This window comes from Orbicella faveolata, unplaced genomic scaffold (genome assembly GCF_042242905.1).
Source record: "Orbicella faveolata isolate gen_17 unplaced genomic scaffold, um_ofav_v1 contig_24, whole genome shotgun sequence".
Taxonomy (NCBI): domain Eukaryota; kingdom Metazoa; phylum Cnidaria; class Anthozoa; order Scleractinia; family Merulinidae; genus Orbicella; species Orbicella faveolata.
In genome coordinates this window covers 33355098-33380822 of record NW_028301552.1, presented here as the reverse complement: position 1 = coordinate 33380822, position 25725 = coordinate 33355098, and the positions used below count along the sequence as shown (strand labels likewise).

Below are 25725 nucleotides of genomic sequence, written 5' to 3'. Positions count from 1 at the left end.
CGCTCCAAGTCAGTTCACTCCAACCAAAAGTTAGATCGCTCCACGCAGGCCGAGTTCGCTACCTCCGCTAACCGAGTTTGGCATTTCAGTGGATGAAAGAACGAGGAACAATCTATATGCGAGTTGGTGCGAAATGATTTGTAGTGATCTAGCCATGGATCGCGAGCGAAGTGACCGGATAGCCTTTTGATGTATCAAAAATTTAAAATCTACTTGCTCCTAATTTGATTAATATCTAAAATTGACAATCAAAATAAAATGCGGGCATTTGCAGCTCTAGTTGGCTGTAGCTATTAATACACTGTATGTACAACTACAACAGTTTTGTCTACTCGTGTCTTTTTATATCGACATATGGATAAAATGGATCTTTCATCCTAAACAATGATCCTGTTCCCAATTTTTGAGTCCACACGCATCTTCTCACTGGCGCTATCTCTTGAAATTCTAAATGACCCAAGGCGGAAAAATAATAATAAAAAAAAATTAGATGTTTTCAAGTTAGATGTGATCAAGCTAATGATGCATGACATAATGATGCATGACTCTAATGCAAATTATATTCCTTATGTTAAAGAACACAAGGAACATAATTTTCATTAGAAGTGTCATGCTCATTCGGCCTTGACATGCAGCGCGCAGGGGTATTTCCGGTTGACATTTCTCTCTCCTTCCCGAAAACAATTCAACGCAGAGGATGGGTTCGAATCCCGATGAAGCCCTGAATTTTTTAATTTTTTTGGGCTTAATTTTCAATTGCTTATTAAATTGCGATTAAAATTACGATGGTTACACCTTCATTTCACAATTTTAGCTATGCTACAACATTTTGAAAATTTAATAGTTGCGTTACTTCCGAAAACTTTGATTACTTGTTGATCTTACGCTCAAACTATATGCAATGTGTTCTTCGTACAAACTTAGCTAAACTTTTAAAATTAATTAGAAAAAAGGGGGTAGAGTATATTAGTAGAATTACTTAAACTGAACCAAATAAAATGAGCTTTCTTACTTTCTCAATAACGTTGTTCGTCGTTTTCCTGCGGACGCGGTCGATTTCCAAACCTTGGAGCTCTCTGTTCATCCGATCTTGGCTGTACAGGTATCATCACAGCCAAATGTACGGGTCTTGACTGCATACTCAACACAACGAGGTAGGTATTGATCACGCAAAATGTAACGATGGACATCACGACAAGCAGGACGAGCGAAGCTACGCTGATAAACTCGACAGTCATTCTTGGCAATTTGTCGTCCTTCTTGATTGCGATCTGATTGATTCTGTGTGAAATCCTGGAATTTCTTTGGTTGTAATTTGGAAAATTCGTTTGAAATCGTCCTGAATTTCAACCCCTTGAGGCACCCACTCGCCGTGTTACGGAAACTCGACCGGTCCACGCTATTTATAGGCCTCAGCGGATTTGCGGTTCTGCAGGCTAACCACCTGTATACTTACAGTTACAGTCAATCATCCAGTGAACCAATGAAAACCGCCGAAAATGGTCGGGAATTTCCCTTCGAGGTAAGCAAATACTGGAGGCGGCGAGGTGGACGCCAACCGGAAGTAAAATTTCCCTCTCTCGAGCTAATTAGCATAATCACGTTGAGTGTTGCCCGCGTCTTCCAACAGTGGCGGCGGCGAGAAAGGTAGGTTTGGCCGCCTCGAGAGACGGTCGCTTTATTTTCCCATTTGTAGCACCTAAAATACACAGAAACTCTTTTATAAAGTTAAAAAATGTTTTTTGACACGTCTCTTTGTATTTTTTTTTTGCAAATATTTGATATTTCGTTTGCTTTACAGCGAAAATCTCACTTCACATTGGAGGTGTGAGTGAAGAAGAAAGATGGCAAGCGAAGGAGAGAAAAGCAAAAGAAATGGGTGAGTTTCCTGGATTCACATTGTTCCGAGTGATGTTCACGTCTTGTAGACTTTAAAACTTTAGATTGCAAGTACTTGCTGGTACAAAATGCTATTTTGTTCTTCCAATTTGTCTCTATAACTTTGGAATATTTCCGAAAGGTGAATCGTTAGACAGGACCTATTTTTAAAAAGCTTTTGTTTTCTCTCATCTAGCTCGATCATGGATTTGATCCTAGCGAAAGAAGTCAGAACTTCAGAACCATGGATCTTCAAACCAAGGACTGTAGATCGAGGAAAAGTATGGAATGCCATAACGGATCGTCTGAATGACGAAACCTCCGTGAAATTGCAGGTGAAGCGGAAAAACGTACAGGAACATTTCAAACTACTACTGGACAAATTCAAGGCGAAACGAAAACATCACAGTCAGGCGAAACTGAGTGGAGTTGACATCGAAGATAGCGAGATGGATATTCTGATGGAAGAAATATCAGAAAAATGGGAGGAGGCAGAGGCCAGTGACCTTGGTTGCACTAGTAAAGAAAAGGCTGATTCAGTCTTCGTAAGGAAAGTAAAGATTTTTCGACGTGTGTAGATCCCTCAGCAACAGAAATTCATCCTCGTCTATGATGTCCTCAAAGCATGCAACAGCTAGAAGGTCTCGGACTTCTCGAAAAGTTGCCATTTTGCTCGTAAAATCCACGAACAAAGTCAAATTGGACAACTGAAAACGAAAGCAAAACAGCCGTTGCTCGCCGCCGCTTCTACGAAAGCTTAATATTCTAATTTCGCGCCAAGAGGAGGCGGTCTCAACCCAACTCCCGCGCGGCCATCGCCGCCTCCACCTAACCGCCTCAAGTGTTTGCTTAAGGTCTCTATTGTACGTGTGGCCTGCGGTTCCGTTAGGTTTGGAAGCAAAAATTTTCGGTGTTTTGTCTGCGCGGAAAATGGGGCGAGAGGCAAAAAAAAAAAACAACAAACAAACAAAGAAGGGGGTGGGGGCGCTCCCCCTCCCCCCTCTTTTACTCGCTCCATTTTTCGCGCTGTAATTCTTTGCTCCCGCACCCCACAGAAACGCTTGCTACGCAGGCTATTGTACGTGTCACGCATAACCTTTGCTTCAAGTGCACGTGATTGCTATTTTTGACTGACATGCTAAATCAAGAGCAGTTTTGCTAGCGAATTCCGCTGTTTCGCGCTCGCCAAAATTTTTTCCGTCCTCGCCGGGAGCCTGTTTGCAGGCTACAGTTTTGCGGGCCGTGCGAGATTGTCGCGTGGTTAGCCTGTATGTGTTGTTGTTTCTTTCAAGGAAAATGCGTTGTGATCGTGTCTTCTGAGATTAGGCACCTTAAGATAGCTTCCTAACAAAACAGGGACTATTAACAGTCTCAAGAAAACCTGACAACATCGCAAATAAAAGCAATGACGTGGAGCTGGTTGAACAATCATAGGAAGAACTCCTAAATTCAGAGCTTTTAGCCTGAACAAAACCACACAATATCATAAACAACACGCAAAACAGTCCACAGATTTGCGCGTGAACATTTACATTTGCAGTTCCAGAACCTACAAACTGGAAGGACAAAAAGCTCGATGAAATTGATGCAAGAAACATAAGAACGTCTATCTAAGACAGACTGATAGCTTTCCACAAGGAAAGCTACAGCTATCTCTGGCGAAGCCGGACAAAGATAAATATGACACCTGTGATAAGAAGCAGCATAACTTGCAACAGTTAATCAAACAGCCGGGCCCGGCGTAATAATACAAAATGCAAGTAACCAACATGTTCACGGAATATTTCAAACTTTGTCCCTCCAGAGCTAATATTTAGAGAGCTTAAAACATATCTTGCAATACAAATGTTCCAAAAAAACTAGCACATGGCAAAAAACAGGTGTCAAACTCTACAAATTACACGCGGATAATATAACAGTGGAAACCATGGTGAAATGTCCTCCTAAGGACAGGATTGTTGCTTAACGAAATATTCAAAGATCCCCCTATCGTAGCATACAAAAGGGGCAGATCCTCAAAGATATACTGGTTCGAGCAAAACTCTCAAAGCGGCTATTACACGTGGATAAGAGTTGTGTAGGCCTGTCACCCAATTGTTATCACGATTGTATTTTTTTTTTTCACCGAGGGGAAAGATGGTTCCGACATTTGGAGGCGTGCAAGTCGTCTCCTATATTATAGACTTGCCTTGTTAGGAAGGTTTTTTAAAATTAGTAGCTCAGAATTATACTGTTAGCTCATAATTATATTGTCAGCCCAAAATCGTATGTTTTTTTGGCAAATCGTTTAATTAATTATCAATTCGGATACGATTAAACAGTAATTTGTACAGTTCCCTCCGCAATCTGCTTCGTAGTCAATTCAACTACATTCTAGTTCAACTGGAAATGATTGAATTTTAGAAAAAAAATTACGTACTGCCAAATTGTTGACTGTCTACCGCCTCGTCTAATGTTGGCAGGTTTAGGAATTTTTTTAGGAATCTCCGAACTGGTATTACCATTTCCAAGTTCTAAGAAGTGTTTTTGTTGAACAGCTGCAAAGGCTTAGGCTCCGTTCACACTGCATCGGAGAAATTTGAAAACGCAGCTCAATTTATCTCTGCCTGTTAGGACTAGTGGCGGATCTAGGGGAGGGGCCTGGGGCGCCCCGGTTCCCCCCTTATTTTGGGTGAAAAAGGGAAGAAATGACTGAAGGAAGAAAAGCCGGCAGGGCAAGTAAATCAACCCCCCCCCCCCCCCCCCGCCCACTTAGCTTTAAGTCTGGATCCGTCACTGAGGACTACCGTCCACACTACTGGAGAAATTGTCCACCGAAAACTAAGCTTTTTGAAAACGGTCATCAAAGCGGAGAAATTTGAACAGAAAACACTTTGTAACCGCAGCTTTTCGAAAACGATGACGCCTCGATAACATGTGTTTACCCTATTCGTCCAGCATAGCGACTTAAATACGCAATATGTAAGAAACTGTGAACACAGAGGAGAAACTAGTTGTTGCGAAATTTTGATTCATTTCCAAAAGCCGTCAGGAACAGTTGGGTTAGTTCTTCAAAGGTTGAATAATACACGGTTTAATCACCATCCAGGGCCGGGTTGTTCGGAAGGCGGTTAACGGTATAAACCGTATAATTTTCTTGTTTACAAATGTTTTTCATTGCTCATGTTTTGTGTATTTTGAGATTATTCAAACTCAAAACAGAAGGCCAAACAATAAAAACAGAAAATCTCACCGCAAAGTTACAAAGTCAAATCAAAATTCTCGCTTAACCTGGGTTAACTTAAGGTTACAGTATACCTTCGGGTCAGCAATTTTCTTCAAATTTGGATTTTTGGGTCAAAATAGTGGTTGAAGAATAATCTCTAATTTCTGAAAAACAAATTGAAAAAGGCTAAATATTGGCGGAGAAATGGCGGTTTTACGTTTTCACCGGAAGTAAAAGTTTACCTCTTGATTGACAGCCCTATGGCGCGTATGCAATCAACCGAGACGATTTTCGCGGGAATATACCTATATGGATGTCACGAATTGACTACTCAGTTAATCAGCATTGTTGTTCTGACTACCCAGGATTTTTGGTATTAGGCGTGTCTCTATTAAGTTATAAGTAAACATAGACCACGTTTAAACCATGGACCAGTTCGAAAAAGCGAAAACAGCGAAGAACGAATGAAAATACATCAATGAGTGAAGAAGCGAAAGTTCGCCACGCGGATGAAGCTATAGTTATCGTATAAGGCGGGCAAATATTCGTGGTAAGAGAAAAGAAAGGTTCTGTAAAAATTTCGGAACTTGACAGCAATAACAGGGATGCTGACAGAGACTCTTCTGATGAGTCCGATATCGACGAATCGTCGGACTCATTGAGACCATTTGAAATATTATCCATGCACAGTTGCTCTCCGCGCTTTCTTTTGTTTGTTTCCTTCGCTCAGCCACTCTAGCGTTCGTATCCTTTTTAGTCTTCCCCATATTGCCAGACCAGCTTCAAGAAAAACCGAGCTACAGAAAAATTATCTCTCTGCCTTCGGTTCCTTGAGCGCATTGCGAAACACAAGAGTTTTTTAGAGATTCGCGCGTAAATTCCACCAGGAGGTTAACGGTAGTAAACTTTCCCTGCACTGATTGGCTTAGTTATCTGAGAACCCAGTTGAAGGCGTTTGTGGGCGGAGTTTGTTTGCGAAGCAGAAAATTTTTCTTAGCGCTGTTTTCTCGACTAAATTTTTTAACTTGAAGCAGACTCTTTAAAGAGTTATAACTCAAAGGGAATTTGTTCAATTGCTCTTAAATTTGGACAGTGGCTAGTTTAACATATAAACTACAAAAGCGTGTCTGGGAATTGTTGATTTCGAAATACTTTTTCTTCGAGAGCGATTTTTGTACGATCACTCCACATTTTTTAAATCCTATTTCGAAAATGTTCTGTAACTTTTTACTGCAATTGAATATGCCAAAACGCAGACACGGTTTTTAAGCGCTTTGGGCCCTGAAACCGAGGAAAAAATTAAATTGGCGAAAAACAAAATTCGCTTTGACTTGTAGCTTTCGAAAGGTGATTCGGGCGCTCGCATTTAGTGGTCGTGAAAAATTCGACAATTCATTTTCTTTCAAAATTGTTGGTATAGTTTGATAGCCAGCTCCATAAGCTTTAATTTGATATGGGGGTTTAGGTATCTACAGCTTAAACTGCACGCGCTACATCGCTTGCGCACGAGACACCCCTGAAGGTATACTGTAACCTTAATCGAGCTTTGAACAACCCGGCCCAGTAGATTAGAGATGACAAAACAAACTGCGCTATCCACGCCACTGGATAGTGCTTTATCCGGTGAATAACATTATCCAGCCATTATATTGAACAATTAAGACCTGCTGCTGAGGAACTCAAGCTGCTCATCTCAGATCCCCTCCACACTACGCCCGAAAAAATTTAAAAACGCAGATTTATTTCTACAGTCAGGCCTACCATCCACACTAATCTGTCACGAAAACGGAGCTTTTCGAAAACGCTCTTGAAACCGGAGGAATCTGAAAACGTCAGCTTTTCGTTTTCGTGTGGACGGGAAACATTTTGAAAACGAAGCGTTTCGAAATGTCATTTCCTTGATCGAAATCCAAAGTGCACAAATCCAAAATGACCAATGATTGTTGCGTTTTCATATTCCTCCGGCTTAGTGTGGACGAAGCCTTATTAATCTTTAGCTTCTCGCAACACGGAATAATATAATCGGCCTATATATCAGAACAGGCTAAATTTGTAAAACCCCTTATCTGGTTTAATAAATTCTATTTGCCATTGGCTAAGTTAGTTAATCTATCGTTTTCAGGTCTTGAACTTTTGCGTCTGTTATTGCAGTTTGTGCCTTACACGAGTGAATTTTGTTCGTACCTCATTTTAATGATATAAGCCGCTGATTTTTGTTTTCGAAGAATGATTATTTCAACTTCAATTTTGGCTGTTTGTTTTTTGACAGAGTTTTGGTTGCTGTTCAAGGCCGTCGTCTTTCACAGCCGTGGTTTTCTTCGGACATGCATGAAACAGACATTACTATGGAATTACCGACATCCTTAGCAGAAATCGTTGATGCAACTCATTCTCTTCAATTAACCCGGAGCTAACACATTCATTGCAGTGATTGATAGCCGCATGAAGCACATGGTGGATCGTAGTATATGTGGCGTGTCTCGTGACACGAGACGTGCTTTAGCAAAGATTATCAAATGACTCTAGCCACTACTGTAACTGAAGGACAATTGTGAATGAATGAAACATGTGTCATAACACCATAAAAAGACATTGAAGTTCCGCCATCATTCTTTCTCAGAATCGATAGTTCGTAAACAACGAGTTTCTCGGGAAAAAAAAATTGGGGCGTTCTAATAGCCCGCGCATTACACGTGGGTACACGCGAGACCGAGAAGAGGTTCGCGAAGACAGTCCCCGGGGGGTTACTCCCAGAAAAGTTGGATGGGGGTGTGCGTTCCACTTCCCAAAACCCTTACCCTATTTATGACCAAAATCTGCGTTTTTTGCTACCCTATTTATGACCTGGCCAAAAATTTGATACCCTATTCAGTTTATGACCGCTACTGCCGGCACAGTTGCCCTAAAATTGAGTTATGAAGGGCTTTTGTTGACGGTCTTATTGATAATAATGAAAAAGTAGCTTCTTCCAAGAAACATACCCAATTCAAGACTAAAGTGCTAAAACCATACCCTATTTAAGACCAAACTCGATACCCTATTTATGACCAAAACGGCTGAAAAACCCTAGCCTTTGGGCCGCACAGAAGGGAGTGCCCCCCTCCCCCCGGGAGACAGCCGTGACGATCGCAATACTGAACTAAGGTTAAAACGGGGTTAACGGTTAAACAAGCCGAGAAGAGAGAAGAAGGCCATTTGAAATGATGAGAAATCTTTGATCCCACAAGGAGGAGACATTCAACGACCGAATTTTGTAGCACCTAAATAATGGTGGTATGTTTATTGAAGACTGAAGACTAGCTAAAGACTGATGCCGAAAAAGGTATAAAAGTTTGATATTATCGGAAACCCGTGGATTTCTGACATTATTTTACAATAAACTGATTATATTTCAAACATCGATTCTGAGAACAAAGTTACAGTGAATCTACAAAAACTGTGAAAAAAGCCTCAATCAGCATATCCACGTCCGGTAAGCCTTTCGTTATGTCAAATATTTAAAATCTACTCGCTCCTCTTGATTTAACATTTAAAACTGACAATCGAAATAAAATGCGGGCATTAAGTTCTAGTTGGCTGCAGCTATTACTGCATATGTACAACAGTTTTGTCTACTCATGTCTTTTGATATTGATATGTCGAAACATCGACCCCGTTCCAAATGTCTGAATCCACACACATCTTCTCTTTGGCGGTATGTCTTGAATTTCTAGATGACCCAAAGTGGAAAAATAAAAATAAAAAAATGTTAAAAAAGATGTTAACTTGAAGGAATATTCAATACCATCATAGACGGTGGTTTGTAATTTGAATAATTTGTGCCCCTAGGTGGAATTTTTTTGCACGCATGTAAACATTAGCTAGTCGAGTTTGTTTTTTCTTGCTTGCAAATCGTGACCAACACAATAAATATTGGTTAGCTAACGCAGAGGTTCGAATCCCGATGAAGCCCTGAAATATACATATTTTTTTGAGCTTTATTTCCAATTGCTTATTAAATTGTGAACACAACTGCGATGGTCACGTCTTCTTTACACAATTTTAGCTATGCTAGAACATTTTTAAAATCTGACTTTTTTGATAGTTGCGTTACTTCCGGTAGTTTTGATGACTTGTTGATCTTACGTAAAAACTATATACAACGTTTTTCTCATACAAACTTTTAAAATTAATTACAAAAAAAAAGAGGCGCAAGGCATTTCGGTAGAGTTACTTAACCTGAACCAAACAGAATTAGCTCTCTTACTTTCTCAATAAAGTTATTCGTCGTTTTCCTGCGGACGCGGTCGATTTCCAAACCTTGGAGGTCTGGGATCCGCTCTCGGCTGCACAGGTATCATCACAAGCGCCAAATGCACGAGTCTTGATAGCATAATCACCACAACGAGGGAGATGATTACGCAAAATGTAACGATGGACACCACCACCATGAGGAGGGCGAGCGAAATTACGCTGATAAACTCGACAGTCATTCTTGGCAATTTGTCGTCCTTCTTGATTGTGATCTGACTCGGTCAAGATATAGCAAGTGATGTCTCCGATTGATTCTGCGTGAAATCCTGGAATTTCTTTGGTTGTAATTTAGAAAATTCTTTTGAAATCGTCCTGAATTTCAACCCTTTGAACTGCACTCATCACCAACAGTTTAAAGTGGTGTGGAAGTTTGAACTTTCCACATTATTTAGAGGCCTCAGTCGGATTCAGGGAAAGTCCCTTTGGATTGACGATGTCTGTGATTGGTTGATGCTGACGGATGTCATCATGGCACGAGCCGTTGCAAGCCGTTGCTGTCATAGTAGAAGACTTTTTTACTATCCATGACGTTGCACAGGCGGTGTTGGACACGGTTCGCGTGACAGTATTCGACCAATCATATGCCGTCTCAGCCGGAGCAATGACGGAGACATTTTTCGTTGCGAATGGAGAGTAGGTTGTCGTTTCTCGACCGATTTCTGCCCTCATCATGAGAATCAAACTAACCTTTTCTAGAAGCTGCTAGTGTAATATCTAGCCCAGTTATTTGCCAAGCCTCAAGTGCAGGTAAGCAATTTTTGCATCAGAACTAGTCAATGGAAATCATGCTATGTTGAAAACGTTTGTTTACCACACGCACTTGACATAGATATTCTTTTGGTCGTTTGAACAATGAAGTCAGCGAAGCGTCACTTTAGCTGAAATCAGCGAAGCGTCACTTTAGCTGAACAATGAAATCAGCGAAGCGTCACTTTAGCTAACAAAAGACTTCTTTTGTTTCTCGTGCAACAAAAGATCTCCAAAAGATGCCGCAGGAAAACGGAGGTTTTTTTTGCATACGTTATTTCTCGAAAACGAAGAGCAAACCAGCGAAAAAAAATGCAGGGTGATGTTTTTCTATTAAATTGAAAACCACATGCAAAAATTCAGGCACTTTTGAGGAAAAAAAAAACACACACACAAAATCGTCACTTAGCATGGTTTTGCACTCACCCCTTCAATTATAAAATTGCTTATGCAAACCATTCCAAAAGCGGTCCTTCAATTATCTAAAACTTGGCGTTCAAAGTAATTGAAAAGTCCTTGAATTTCAACCTTTGGCATTTGTAGGAACCTACTCCTATATGGTAATGTATTATTTTGATTGTTTTCTAGTACCATAACAACATTCATTACACTCAGCAGACAAAAACAAACACAAGTAGAATTATTCATAACAAGCAATAACGAAATTGCGTGACAACAGTGATAATCGCAATATGGCAGTCCCCTAAAGATAACTCCAGATGTGCAATATTGAAAGCCCGAGTTCACGCAGCCATGTGTCTTGTTGTCAATAAATTGAATACCACCTTCATTATTTGAGTCACTCTCTCCTCTATTAGGATTGAAGCACTCCTTCCTCCCTTGCAACCAAGGGAAAAGAGAAAAAAACATTTTTTTTTACTAAGACAGTAATTATTGTGTCTAGTTTTTTTGTTTCATCCTGACCACTCTGAGGTAACTGGCTGTTAATTGTTTAGCCCTAAGGGGCATACATTTTGTTCTCCTTGATAGTGCTTCTACAAATGGGTCGTAATAGAGGTTTTGCATGGCAGCTGTGTTGCATGTCAGGAACAATGAAAATGTTTTGCTTATTCAGAAAGAACATTTTTTTTCCCATAGGAAAAGATGCCATTGTTTCTGCCGTGCTAAACCTTTAATGCTTGACTTTCTCTACATGTGACTTATGATTAGCCATTTATTTAATTGTTATACATACATTGTTTTTTGTCCCAATGAATAGGCGATTTGCATGATGGCGTCATTTGACTACAACTACCAGAATCCTTCACTTTCTCTGTTTCTTATGTTAATTAGGGCAATTGTTATTTAAACCCCACTGGGAATTCAAAATTTAAATGATAAATAAAAAACGAAAGGAATTCTGGTAGTTGTAGTCAAATGACGACACCATGCAATCTGCTACTCTTAAGAACAACAATGTAGAGTTTGAGACTTCAAACTTCATATCAGCCTGGGGTTAGTTTCTATCCCTAGGTTAGTAATCCCAGCTCTGTTTCACTTATTATTGTCATTATTAAACAAGCAAGTAGTATTTTTAAAGACTATTTGCTGGGCATAAATTATCGATATTGCATATAAGTCAACGAAGCACATGAATAATTTGATGTACCAAGTGCAGTGGAGCCGGTACTGCCAAAAGAACGTCATCAAATCTCTTTCTCGGTTTGAGGATAATGCCCAGAGGAACGTTTTATTCTACCCACCTGCCCGCCCTATAGCTTATAAACTACACTGTGACTCTTGTTGTAGCACCGAATTTTTTATCCCCACGACTTAATGAAATACGATAATTATTGCAGTACATAATAGGATACTAAATTTAGAACTGTCAAAACATTTTCCAAGAATAAACAAACGCTAAACTGAAGTATTACGGAATGGACCACTGTTATTTCTGGTGTTATTATTTCTTGAGTATGTAGCAAGGCTTGTTGTGGACTTAATAAAAATCTCCCCTCGGCCAACACCGCGCCAACAGACTGACAAACCGGAAGTTATGGCAAACGAAATTCGCCTGGGGCACTGGGTACTAGCGCGTACCCGAAAGTTCGCGAAATTTCTGGTGACTTCTAGCTACTTCTGGATCTCTATGTTTCCAGCAGTTTCGAAAGATCTTGAGTGAATTAATGCAAAGTATAAATACGAGTCACCAGCAATGACCAAGCAGTTTGATTGGAAGTATTTTAATGTAAAGGCAATCACGGTTGTTCACCAGCAAAAGAAGAAATCACAGACATGGACGAAAGAGAAGTGAAATGCGACAACTGTCAGAGACACGTTCCTTCCGAAAATTACCAGATGCATGTCGTTCACTGCAAACGAAATATTCAGATATGCTCTTTGTGTGGAGAAACAGTGTTGAGGAGCGAAGAGAAGGAGCACTTCAAGGAAAACCACGCAGAAATAAACTGCATTCAATGTGGACAGAAAACTACGAGAAGCGAGGAAGGGAATCACCTAGCAAACGAATGCGGTAAGAGACCGATTCCATGCCAGTACTGTGAAATAACCCTGCCGAGAGAAAAAATGCCAGAACATCAGGAATTCTGTGGATCAAGGACGGAATGGTATCACAATTGCAGTCGATACATTTTGATCAGAGATCTTCCTAATCACGAGAAATCTTGCGATGGAGGCGCTAGTCAGAAGTGTGCTATCTTGCCTTGTGAATTCTGCGGATCTTTAATCCCGCATGAAAACATTGATGTTCATCAACGCCAGTGTTTAGAGGAAAGCCAGGGCTCTCAAATACCTCTTCTTGTAGAGGGTGACGATGACTTTTTCCAAGAGATCGCAGCGACAAGAGGAAGAAGCAGTGACGATCACGAAAGACGTGGTCATATTTATTCAAACTCCGTCTCGCATGACAGCAACGAAGCTCCCAGCGAAGCTCAAGCAGAACGAAACAGTATTGTTGCTCTGCCGTGTGAAATCTGTGGCGAACTGTGCCCTTCAGATAGATTAATGAAACACCAAGAGGAATGCAGCCAAGAAAGCGAAAACACTGTGGACCCCACACGCTCCCGGAGAGAAGAGAACATCTACGGCAGCAATCTACCCCACTTCCGGTTTGCGAGCGCTCAGAGAAGAGACAACCTGGAATATTCGTTCGATGATTTTTCTTTCAGGGGATTTCCGTATTATATTCTAGCGAACGTTTTTCGCGACCTCGAAGACAGAGGAAGGCCATTTGAAATGATGAGAAATCTTTGATCCCACAAGGAGGAGACATTCAACGACCGAATTTTGTAGCACCTAAATATTACTGGTATGTTTATTGAAGACTTAAGACTACCTAAAACTGATGTCGAAAAAGGTATAAACGTTTGATATTATCGGAAACCCTTGGATTTCTGACATTATTTTACAATAAACTGATAATATTTTAGACATCAATTTTGAGTACTAAGTTACAGTGAACCTACAAAAACTGTGAAAAAAGCCTAAATCAGCATATCCAAGCCTTTTGTTATATCAAATATTTGGAATCTACTCGCTCCTCTTCATTAAGATTTAAAGCTGACAATCGAAATAAAATGCGGGCATTAAGTTCTAGTTGGCTGCGGCTATTACTATGACATATGTACAACAGTTTTGTTTACTCATGTCTTTTGATATCGATATATCGAAACATCGACCCCGTTCCAAATGTCTGAATCCGCACACATCTTCTCATTGGCGGTATGTCTTGAATTTCTAGATGACCCAAAGCGGAAAATAAAAAAATAATAAATAAATAAAAATAAAAAATAGATGTTAACATGAAGGAATATTTAATACAACACAGACGGTGGTTTGTAGTTTGAATAATTCGTGCACCTAGGTGTAATTTTTATGTACGCATGTAAACATTAGCTAGTCGAGTTTGTTTTTTCTTGCTTTCTAATAGTGACCAATACAATATTGGTTAGCTAACGCAGAGGTTCGAATCCCGATGAAGCCCTGAAATATAATATATTTTTGAGCTTTATTTCCAATTGCTTATTAAATTGTGAACACAATTGCGATGGTCAATCTTCTTTTCACGATTTTAGCTTTGCTACAACATTTTTAAAATCTGACTTTTTTGATGGTTGCGTTACTTCCGGTAGTTTTGATCACTTGTTGATCTTACCCAAAAACTATATACGTTTTTCTCGTACAAACTTTTAAAATTAATGAGAAAAAAAAAAAGAGGCGTAAGGCATTTCGGCAGAGTTACTTAAACTGAACCAAATAAAATGAGCTCTCTTACTTTCTCAATAAAGTTATTCGTCGTGTTCCTGTGGACGCGGTCGATTTCCAAACCTTGGAGCTCTGTGATCCGCTCTCGGCTGTACAGGTATCATTACAGCCACTAAATGCACGAGTCTTGACAGCATAATCAGCACAACGAGGGAGATATTGATTACGCAAAATGTAACGATGGACACCACCATTAGGAGGGCGAGCGAAATTACGCTGACAAACTCGATAGTCATTCTTGGCAATTTGTCGTCCTTCTTGATTGTAATCTGACTCAGTCAAGATATAGTAAATGAAGTCTCTGATTGATTCTGCGTGAAATCCCGGAATTTCTTTGGTTGTAACTTAGAAAATTCTTTTGAAATCGTCCTGAATTTCAACCCCTTGAACCGCTGTCGTCCCCAAGTGTTGGTGTTGTTGTAGCTAGAACCTGTTGAAAACTGGGACCGAGCTTGTCACGTGACTTACACGATTTGATCCCCCTCGAACACTGAACTGAAAGGGAACGAATGTAAAAACTAATGCGAAGTCGTTGTTCTTGAATTGTATTCTGGAGTTTTTTTTTGTCTTTGAATAGAGTCTTTATCTACGAAAGTGTCGTTTGAATACGTTTTCTACATTTGGTGCCGAGACCCGGGAATTGAAACTGGGATTCTAGCGTTGTGAAGAACGTCTCAAAGGAAGCTGTTGTGAAGTCAAGGCTGCACTAGCTGAAAGCACGTGGGCGACTAATTATGCCGCCGAAATTGAGGAATTTGAAAAAATTTCGCGATGGTCACCGAAAGTTCGTCCAGAAAACTATCGAACAAGCCAAAGGGCTAATCTCTGAAGGCAATTCCATCGAAGTGAAAAGGCTGAAATTTCTTCGAACTGCCCTTGAAACAAAAATGTCGGAGCTTCAATCGCTCGACCGCGAAATTGTGGAGCTGGTGGACGACGTAAAAACCATCGATACCGAAGTCTCTGAGAGCTGTGAGATAATGAGTTCCATTCAGGAGTGTATTGTTGAGTTAGAATCTGTTTTGGAAGCTCAAGAAATGCAGGGTAAGAGTCAGGAATTCTCTTCTGTGGCGCAACTTCCTCCTTCCGAAAGCGCGGGAACTTCTCAAGATCACGTTTCGAAGGCAAAGTTGCCGAAGCTCGAGCTTAAGAAGTTTCACGGAAATCCCATACACTGGTATCCCTTTTGGGAATCTTTCGAGTCTGCGGTTCATTAGAACCCAAATTTGTCTTCAGTGGATAAATTCAATTATTTGCAGTCACTTCTTACTGGCACCGCGCGTAGTACGATCGCTGGTCTGGCCCTGACGAGTGCAAACTACGAAAAGGCAGTTGGACTGCTTAAACAAAGATTCGGAAATCGACAGATAGTGATCTCCAGCCACATGGAAGTGCTCACTAAACTCCCCAAGGTGGAATCGATAAGCGAAGTAAAGAAACTCCGAAGCTTGTACGACACAGTGGAATCTCATGTTCGTGGATTGGAAAGTATGGAAATCTCATCTGAAATGTATGGTTGCTTCTTGACACCAATCGTTATGCAGAAATTACCGGAGGAATTTCGGATCGCTATCACACGAAATTTGGAATCGGAGACATGGAATCTGAAAGATATTTTGGGTGAATTTCACAAGGAACTGCAACTGAGAGAACAATGTCTTGTCAATAACAAGGATTCCAGGCCTTCACATCAGAGAGGTGAGTCGCCATTTTCTACATCAGCTTTGTACACTGACAGTTCTGAGAATAAACAGTCTCCTCGTGTTTGGTGCTCATTCTGTAATCAAAATCATCAGAGCTCTAAATGTAATGTTGTCACAAGTATTGAATCTAGAAGGGAAGTTCTTAAAAGGAAGGGCAAGTGTTTTCTATGTCTCAAGCAAGGACATTTGGCACGTAACTGTCAAGCACCTATGAAGTGTCTTAAATGTCAAGGTGCCCATCATGTAGCAATTTGTGGTAACCCTGATCCAACCCTGGGTGGGCAAGATCGAGAACATGTGGCCAGTGTCTCTACTAGTATGTATGTGGATCAGTCTAGAGGGTCGGTGTTGTTGCAAACCGCAACCGCTGAAGTTGTGCGTCCGGATAATGATAGTTTTCCACTAAGTGTTCGTCTGGTTTTTGACTCATGCAGTCAGCGATCATACATGACTAAGGACCTTAAAGACAAACTGGGGTTATCAGTAATTGGTAGAGAGTCACTTCTAATCAAAACCTTTGGTGAGTCTGACGCCAGGCTACGAACATGTGAAATTGTTCAAGTGGGTATCAAAACCAGATGCGATGCAATTGTGTACATTCAAGCCTATGTGGTGCCAGTCATATGTGGCCCTCTGACCCAACAACCCACAGAGCTTGCTCAGTCTAGCTACGAACATCTGCATGACCTCAGTTTAGCCGACAGGTGTGGCGGCAGAGATTTGCCCATCAGCATTCTCATTGGTGCTGATTATTATTGGTCATTGGTCGAAGGTACTATTGTGAGAGGTGCACCGTGGGAACCTGTTGCTCTTGCTACAAAGCTAGGATATCTCCTCTCCGGACCCACTATGATTGTGTCTAACCGTGACAATGGTAACACTGTGAATCTTACTGCGACGCATGTACTGAAAGTGGAAGCAAGTGTCGTCGGTCAAGATGAACTTGCCTCTGAACTTGGAAAATTCTGGGACTATGAGTCACTTGGCATTCGAGATAAAGGTTCGTCTCTGTATGACAAATTTGTTAGCGAAGTTGAATTCACTGAAGGAAGATATCAAGTACAGCTACCTTTCAAAGAGGACCATGAGCTGCTTCCAGATAATTTTGCTTTGTGCAAATCAAGGTTGGTCTCACTACTGAAACGTCTGAAATTAAAGCCCGAGATGTTAAAGCACTATGATGATGTCATCCAAGATCAGCAACAACAAGGAATTGTGGAACCTGTGGATCAAGGTGTCAACAATGGTGTGGGAAAAGTACATTACATTCCTCATCATGAAGTGATTCGCGTGGACAAGGACACCACAAAACTTCGTATTGTTTATGATGCCAGTGCACGATCAGGAAAGAACACATCAAGTCTCAATGACTGTTTGTATGCTGGTCCACCACTATCTCCCCTCATCTATGACATTCTCCTGAGGTTCCGGGCTCACAAGACAGCCCTCATAGGAGACATTGAGAAAGCTTTTCTAAATGTTTCAGTTCACCCCAAAGATCGTGACTATCTTCGTTTCCTGTGGGTTGATGATGTCACAAGCAGCCACCCGAACCTACAAGTTTATCGATTTGCAAGAGTTGCATTTGGCGTCTCCGCAAGTCCGTTCCTATTGAATGCAACAATTCGTCATCACTTGACTTCTGCTGACATCCCCAAAGAATTTGCTGAGAGAGTTCTGAAAAGTCTGTATGTGGATGACTTTGTTGGTGGAGATGATTCTGACAATTCTGTTTTCGAGATGTATGAGAATCTGAAGTCATCCTTCAAGAGCGGAGGCTTCAATATGAGAAAATGGGTCTCCAACTCTGAAGCCCTTCAGGAAAGAATTGAACAATCTGAAAGCCAGTCTTCTCAAGTTACAAGCAAGTCTGTCAAGGAGCACCCTGTTCAAGAGGAAGATCAAACCTTCTCGAGTTCCCTGTTTGAGACGTCAAAGAACCCCAGCACAGCAAAACTGAAAGTACTGGGAGTTGGATGGGACAGACGAAATGATTTGTTACTCTTGGATCTGGCCTCTCCACTAGAAACTAGCAATACTTGTCCAGTTACGAAGAGAGCAATTCTTGGTACAACAAGCAAGTTGTATGATCCCCTGGGACTAATTAGTCCAGTCATCATTCTACTGAAGATCATCTTTCAATCTATTTGCAAGACAAGAGTGGGTTGGGATGACCCCGTGGATTCATTCATCCATGAACAGTGGTTAAAGCTTGTTCAAGATGCTAAGAAGGTGGGGGTGGTGGAAGTGAGGAGACACTACCACCTTGGCTTGTCATCAGGAGATTTACAAAGCATTCAACTCCATGGTTTTGCGGATGCAAGTGAGAAAGCCTATGGAGCAGTTGTGTATTTACGCCTTGAAACAACTACTGGAACTGTCTTCACCCAGCTTTTATCGTCAAAAACCAGAGTTGCTCCGATAAATGGAGAAACCATACCTCGACTGGAGTTACTAGGTGCTCTTGTTCTGGCCCGACTGGTCAATACTGTGTTGACAGCATTTGACGGAACATTGGAAGTTGATGCTGTGTTCTTCTGGTCAGATTCGCAAATTGTTCTGTGGTGGATTTGGGGTGTAAACAGAGAATTCAAGCAATTCATTCAAAACAGAGTGGTTGAGATCCGTCGACTTACAAAGCCAACTCAGTGGAATTATTGCCCCACAGAATCCAATCCAGCTGACATCTGCTCACGTGGTACGATGACCTCGAAACTGATCACCAACCAATTGTGGTGGAGTGGTCCTGAGTTCCTTAGAAAGGAAAAGCAGTGGTGGCCAAGTCTTGCAATGAACTCTGCTGAAGTCACAAGTGACGACTCAGATCCTTGCCTAGAACTGAAGAAGGAAAGCTGTAACAGCCACACAAAGCAGCATGATGGTACAGTTCTTGTAAACATTGCCTCTGGAGAGGTGACGTCAGAAAAGTCACTAAATCTTGATTGCATCATTCCCTTGGAAAGGTTCAGTAGTCTTCAAAGACTTGTGCGAGTCACTGCATATGTTGTGCGATTTGTTTCTAATCTCAAGCAAAGTAAAATGAAGAAGAGGTTAGTGGATGGAGTAATAAGGCATGAAGAGGTGGATTGTGCAAGAGAGCTTTGGATCAAGGAGGTTCAGAAATCTGTGTACAACAACAAGAACTTTGACCAGGTCAAGATCTCATTATCACTGTTTACAGATGACAAGGGAATTCTGAGGTGTGGTGGTCGTCTTAAAAATGCCCCGATTCCGTATGATGCTCGTTTTCCAATATTCCTTCCAAGATGTTCACGACTAACTTACCTAGTGATAAATGATTGTCATCTCAAGGTTCTTCACAATGGTGTGAGGGACACTCTCACAGAGCTAAGGTCAAGATTCTGGGTAACAAAAGGAAGGCAGACTGTGAAAACTGCGATAGGAAAATGTTCTGTTTGTAAGAAGTTAGAGGGCAGAAGCTATGCAGTTCCTCCTCCCCCACCTCTTCCTGAATTTCGATTGAGCGATGACTTTGCTTTTACTCGAGTAGGAGTGGACTTCGCTGGGCCCATGTATGTCAAGGATGTATTCTCAAAGAATGGAGATTTGAACAAGGTCTATATAGCTTTGTTCACGTGCGCTGCAACCCGAGCTGTTCATCTGGAACTTGTCCCAAATCTGAGTGCGGAAAGTTTTATCAGAGCCCTTACTCGCTTTAAAGGGAGACGAGGAATTCCTGTCTTGATTGTCAGTGACAATGGGAAAACATTTAAGGATTCAAGAGTGCAGGCATATTGTCAGTGCGACGGTACACAGTGGAGGTTCAATGTCGAAGCGGCCCCTTGGTGGGGTGGTTTCTTTGAACGTCTAGTAAAATCAGTCAAGTTGAGTTTGAAGAAGGTCATACGAAATGCCCGGTTAAACTATGACGAGCTGTCTACTGTCCTTGTAGAAGTGGAAGCAGCCTTGAATTCACGACCCTTGACATATGTCTTCGATGAAATGGAGGAACCATTAACACCTTCACACCTGATTGTGGGCCGCAGAATTTTGTCAGTACCATCAAAGAACTCATCGAACGAAGTTGATCAAACTGAGGGAACACTTACAAGAAGAGCCAAATTCTTACAGCGAACACTGGATCATTTTTGGAACCGATGGAAGTCTGAGTATCTCACACAACTTAGAGAGTACCATCGTTACTCAAAGAGAGCAAATTCTGTCCGTAAAGTGCAAGTGGGAGATATTGTGTGTCTACATGAGAACAAAACCCCGAGACAGCAGTGGCGGCTTGGGAAGATCGAACGATTACTTCCTGGTCGAGATGGTCATGTTCGAAGTGCAGTGGTGAGAGTCAAGTCTGGTAATTCGCCAACCGCGGAATGGAGACGCCCATTGCAGAGGCTCTATCCCCTGGAAGTGAGGTTGGATAATGGAACTGCCAACCCTGTGCCCCGAGTGGCAAATGTTCCTGTTACAGTAGTGAGGGACGAGGATGTCCCAGTTGTCGTCGTGAATTCTGACTAAGATAGATGTATTGAGTTCATTCTATTATATAGAGTTTATGCTCGTAAGATTGTTTCAACTTTAAATGAACTTTGAACTTTGATTGATGACGTCAATCAACGCGGGGGAGTGTGTTGAAAACTGGGACCGAGCTTGTCACGTGACTTACACGATTTGATCCCCCTCGAACACTGAACTGAAAGGGAACGAATGTAAAAACTAATGCGAAGTCGTTGTTCTTGAATTGTATTCTGGAGTTTTTTTTTGTCTTTGAATAGTCTTTATCTACGAAAGTGTCGTTTGAATACGTTTTCTACAGAACCCTCCACGCTATTTATAGGCCTCAGTGTATAATTGAGGTATGGGTCAAAGCGCGGTTGGCGTAATTACCAATGTGCATGATATATCCGCAAGACACGCAAGAGCTCTTGTAAGTTAGCAATGCAAATTAGCAACATTCCGCCGACATTTTTCCTCGACTTTCTTTCGTTGTCGGAGGAGGATACTCTTTTATGAACGATGCCTGAAGACGAATTGTGTTTTTTCAATTATGTGTATTTTTCTCGGCGCAAATTAGCGAGAATTGCGCACTATTTCGAAATCACGGTTCCACGCTATCATTGGGATAGCTTCAGGAGTCATTTCCGGATGACTTGATCGACATTTGAATTACAATGTGTACTTGCTCAATTGTTATCGCCAAGTGAGCATATCCCAAAAAGAAAAGCATTTGGCAGACGGCCCATTGAAGCAACAAAACAGATAGGTGTGACTGTATGGGCCCTGGCGAACCAAGAGACCTGCCGTCAAATATCTGATCGTTTCGACATTACATTACAAGTGTGTCGCGGTGCATTGGAAGGGTTGTAAGAGCTCTTGTGGATGTTCGCACAGACCTTATTCAGTGGCCGAGAGGTAACATTGTAATATTGGATTTTATGCTATGAAAAAGCCATAGATGATCTAAAATGTGCTTCATATACATCCATGTTTTGCATAACAATCGCTACCGCTTCTTTTTGAGGGCGTACGGTTGTTCTGTTTTCAACTATGACAAAAGCATGCTCATACACAGCGGCGACAAACTCTGGCTTTGCACTGGAGGCAGTCGACGCAGTCCTTAATTCCAAAGCAACCAGCACCAAAAGCAAGACCTGATGGGTTTGCATCTTTAATATCCTATATGTACAGTTGAAAAGTTATTTAAGGTAGTTGCACTGGGTAATTTTAAGTATTTTGGAGTCTACTTTAAAATTGGATTCTGTCTTAGAATTTCAGCCAATAAATTTGAATATTTGTCAGTGACTAGAACTGGTACTTGACTCTTTTATGCCAATAGAGATGTGGCCTTATACCTTTTAATTATTAACTTATTGCCTTGCCCCCTGGGGCCTATAAATTTAAAAAATCTAATTTTTTGTGGACGTGAGATAAAAATACTTTCTTTTTTTTTTGAGAATCCTACAAACATTAACACTCTGAATAATCACTAGCTTGCAAAACACAAAAGAGGCGATATTTAAAAACTTATCGTTAAATTTCCAATTTTTGCCCAAAATTGACAGTAGTCGAGGAATTTGAATCACAACTTAATTTGCAAGCAGGCGATCGTTTATTACAACTCGTTGAACAAAATGGCCAAATTGCATCGTTGTAGGTGCTATACTTTTGAAGAAAAACGTTCTTAAACATATGGCTAACCTGTCCTCAGTCCACTTTTTGTCAAAAAACGCCCAAAAAGGCTCGCTGAAGTCGATTTTGTAGTAAGAGATCGTAGTTTAATGTTTGGCCGCCATCTTGAACAATGTTTTACCCTCCTCTCGGGTCTTAGTTGCTAGATTTGTCTTTGTTTTGACCCCTAACACTACCCCTGCATTTCTTTGTTTGTCGGTTGCTAAGGACGAGTCCTTTTCTGGGGGCGTGACATTTGAGATCAACTTCCGACAGTGAAGTGGGCATAATCGATCGAATTGTAAGACGCCATTGTTTGCAATGGCGTCGCGAGAGAAAAAGAAGAAACTTTCTAAATCAGAGAGAAAGAAACTGTATCAGGATAAAGGCAAGAAAGGGGCTGAAGCACGAGGTCTTGGAGCTGGATCTCGCATAGATTTTTCGCTTCCAGCCCAATGGACAACAGAAGTAACGTCATACGACCATCACGTTGCGGTGAAATATATTTCTCCAGGCAAAACAAAGTATCACACGGCAACAAAAGTCAAAGAGATGCTGGCCAAAAGAAAAATGGATTTCTGCCTAGATAAGTCATCAGAGTCTTCGGGTAACGAGGTAGATGACAAGGATCCAGATTTCGAGCCAGATCCATCCCCAAAACGGCTGAACATGGTTCACGAGGAACCTTTGCAGAATCCATCGAAAGTGGAGCGGCAGCTTTGTGTTTGTGAATCTTCGCAGATAGTCCGTCTGATTGAGGACGTAAACAAAACGTCTCGTTGCTCTACGCCCGATTGCAATGGTATGTTTCATGAATTGTTGAACTGTTGCCGTTTTATTTTTTTTAGAGTAGCTTTGAGTTCATTCAGACCAGAAATCAAACGTGAATAATATTTTGGTTTTGTAGGTGTCATACATTCGAATTCGAAGTCATTTCTCTGAACACGTTTGAGAGAGTTTCGCAAACTTCCTATCCTGCATTAAATTATACGTAAAAAATACTTGAAATCAATGATTTTGTCGTAGAATAAATGTCCCGACATTGACCTATCAACATTTTCCTTCCTTTTGATAACTTAGCTGGCTAAATTCTCGCTTGTTTCATCAAGGCAGCAATAAATCAATGCTTCACTTCAAGTATTTCTAAGAATACCCCTATTCTACAACTTTTAGGTCAGCTGATACCCTCTAGAGTTGAGACAGTAGGCCTTGGTGGAACCATCAATGTCACATTTGCTTGTAGTGGGTGCCAGTTGAGAAGTGTCTCTTTTCAAGGGTCATCTATGGTTGAAGCATCAAGGAGAACTGTTGTTGGACTGGCCCTAGCTGTGGCATTTATTGTCTCAGGACATGGGTTTGCAAAGTTCCATAGAACTCTGAATCAGTGTCTTGGCATCCAAGCCATATCCAAGAATCGATTCTTCGAGGTTGTCAAACTGATGTATCCCCACATTCATGACATTTTGACAGAAATGTGTGATGAGGAAAAGGAGCAAATGAAAAGGATTGACAGCAATGTCTTAGGAAGTTGGCAACGAGCAGTCGTTACCTCTGATGGAGTCTGGCACACCAGAGGCCATTTTAGTAAAAATGGCTCCTTCATCATAAAGAATTATCTAACTGGGGGGTTACTGTGGTTTGGACACAAGTGCATGCGTGGAAATTCAGAGGATGATGATTTGTTTCTGGGGACTGCCAAATCAATGGAAGGTATTCTCGCAGATGAGTGCTACCATCAGGCTAAAAGTGAAGGTTGTAATGTAGTGGTGGTATGGCAGGATGGTGATTCCAGTTCCCAGAAGTCTGTTGAAAAAGTTTTTGGAGCTGAGTCCAGGAGGGTATTCAAGTGCGGGGGTCATGTTGGAAGGGCTCATGCAAACAATTTGAAAGACTTAGCCAAGCAAAAGGTCTTTTCAGCTGGACAAATTAGTAAAGGGAAACATACATTCCCTGCTGTTGAATCAGCGAAGTGTGCATGTAAGCGCCACAGCAAAACCTGTGGCTGTTTGTCTGACGCATTTATTCAGGGTGCACGGTTGAACCACTTCTGCTGTTTGCAGCAGTGCAAGAGTCCAGACGACTATGCAAGGCGTATGAGGAGTTTAGGGGGTCATCACTGCACAGATGAACATGAATGGGATGATGGGAAATGTGATTTCCACCCCAGTATTGTTTGTTCTTGTGGCAAATGCAACCAAGATGAGGAAATATCCTGTGAGGGAAAAGCGTACTCCACCAAGTCAGTGCTCAAATGCGAGTTTCATCAGCTAGCCTACCAAACAGAATGTGAACTGCGAGCAAATGATGCTGAAGCTGTTATTCACCCTGAATTGGGAAGGGGACAGTCCAATTTGTGTGAGGCACATTTCAGTGTCCTGCCTCATTTCAGAGCAAAGGACCAAAGCTTATGCAGGTACTTACATGTAACCAAAAGCTAAGCCCAATTTAGAGAGGACTTTTCTGAAAACAGCCTATTGGTGACTGTAGCTTTCTGTATAGACTAATATTGATTATGATTGGTTTTAGTGGTAGTCTTGTTTTATGTTCCTCAGCATTTTGCCAGTCTTGTTCTTGATAATTTACATTAGTTTCTTCAGAACTTAGTTTCTTTGGATATCATTACTATTATTATATTTGTTATTACTATTATTATTATTATTATTATTGTTATTATTATTATTATCATTATAAGTGTTATCATTATTGTTATGATTAATAATATTAACCTGAATAGCACATTATTTTCTTGTTTCCATGCAAGAAAAACAGAAAAATGAAATCTGAGAATGTCAGGAAAAATGGCTTTGCACTTTGCACTTTGCACTTATTAGGAAAATGAGGAAATCAGGAGTACAGGAATACTGACAACTGATTCCCTCATGATGATTTCTCCATAGGTTGCATTACATTACATCAACAAACTGTGAACTTGCCCAGGGAAACATGACATGGTGTTTCAACCGTCGTGGACCCGACTACCACTGGATTGTTGATTTATATGAGCGCATGAATCTGCCTGTCCTACCTGAAGTTGTCCGTGCTTTTCAAAAAGCCGCTAAGGAGCGAATGAAGGAATTGGAGAAGAAGAAGACTGATCAAGCTAAACAAGAGGGTCTCTCACAAAATTGCCCGTTCAGAAGACCAAGAGGAACGAAAAAAATGGGTCAAGCGGCAAGCCATTCTTCACACATATGGTGCAGAGGATGAGGATGATGACAGTGAAGAGGACAGAACCTTGGTCCAAGAAGCAGAGCGCATAATGGGAGGCGAGGAAACAGAGATAGTCAGTGGACGGAAATGTAGGTGTGGTTCAACAACTCACCTGCGTACCTCAAGTCGCCTGTGTCCACTCAACAAGAACAATGCCAACTAAAAGCATTTTAGAGAATATTCTAGTTTTGTTTTTGTTTTGTTTTGTTTTGTTTTTTTGCCATGGATGTGCTCATTCTGTGACATATTAGGTAAAAGCAACACTACAATAGTGCGGAAATGGAATGTTTTCTATTGTAACATAGTGCAACCACCTCCTTTAATTTC

The 25725-nt window shown here is 41.2% G+C and overlaps 3 protein-coding genes, 1 long non-coding RNA gene and 1 pseudogene across 4 annotated transcripts in view; 3 read left to right on the top strand and 2 right to left on the bottom strand.

Moving 5' to 3' along the window:
• The window catches only part of LOC110056200 (pantetheinase-like), a 51798-nt gene that overhangs the window by 22876 nt on the left and 3197 nt on the right, over window positions 1–25725 (bottom strand). The gene's annotated exons all lie outside the window — the stretch shown is intronic.
• On the bottom strand, window positions 8333–10066 carry LOC149111365 (uncharacterized). Its single transcript, XR_016208198.1, has 2 exons — window positions 9330–10066; window positions 8333–8792 (listed from the first exon to the last, which is right to left on the bottom strand). It is a non-coding gene; the product is annotated as an uncharacterized LOC149111365 (long non-coding RNA).
• On the top strand, window positions 12147–14124 carry LOC110056017 (XIAP-associated factor 1-like). Its single transcript, XM_020762453.2, has one exon. The coding sequence runs from the start codon at window positions 12359–12361 to the stop codon at window positions 13334–13336; it is 978 nt and encodes a 325-aa protein (XP_020618112.2). The 5' UTR covers window positions 12147–12358; the 3' UTR covers window positions 13337–14124.
• On the top strand, window positions 14879–20538 carry LOC149111364 (uncharacterized; annotated as a pseudogene).
• Window positions 22477–25667, top strand: LOC149111363 (uncharacterized). Its single transcript, XM_089292436.1, has 3 exons — window positions 22477–22990; window positions 23362–24601; window positions 25086–25667. The coding sequence occupies exons 1-3, from the start codon at window positions 22510–22512 to the stop codon at window positions 25393–25395; spliced, it is 2031 nt and encodes a 676-aa protein (XP_089148562.1). The 5' UTR covers window positions 22477–22509; the 3' UTR covers window positions 25396–25667.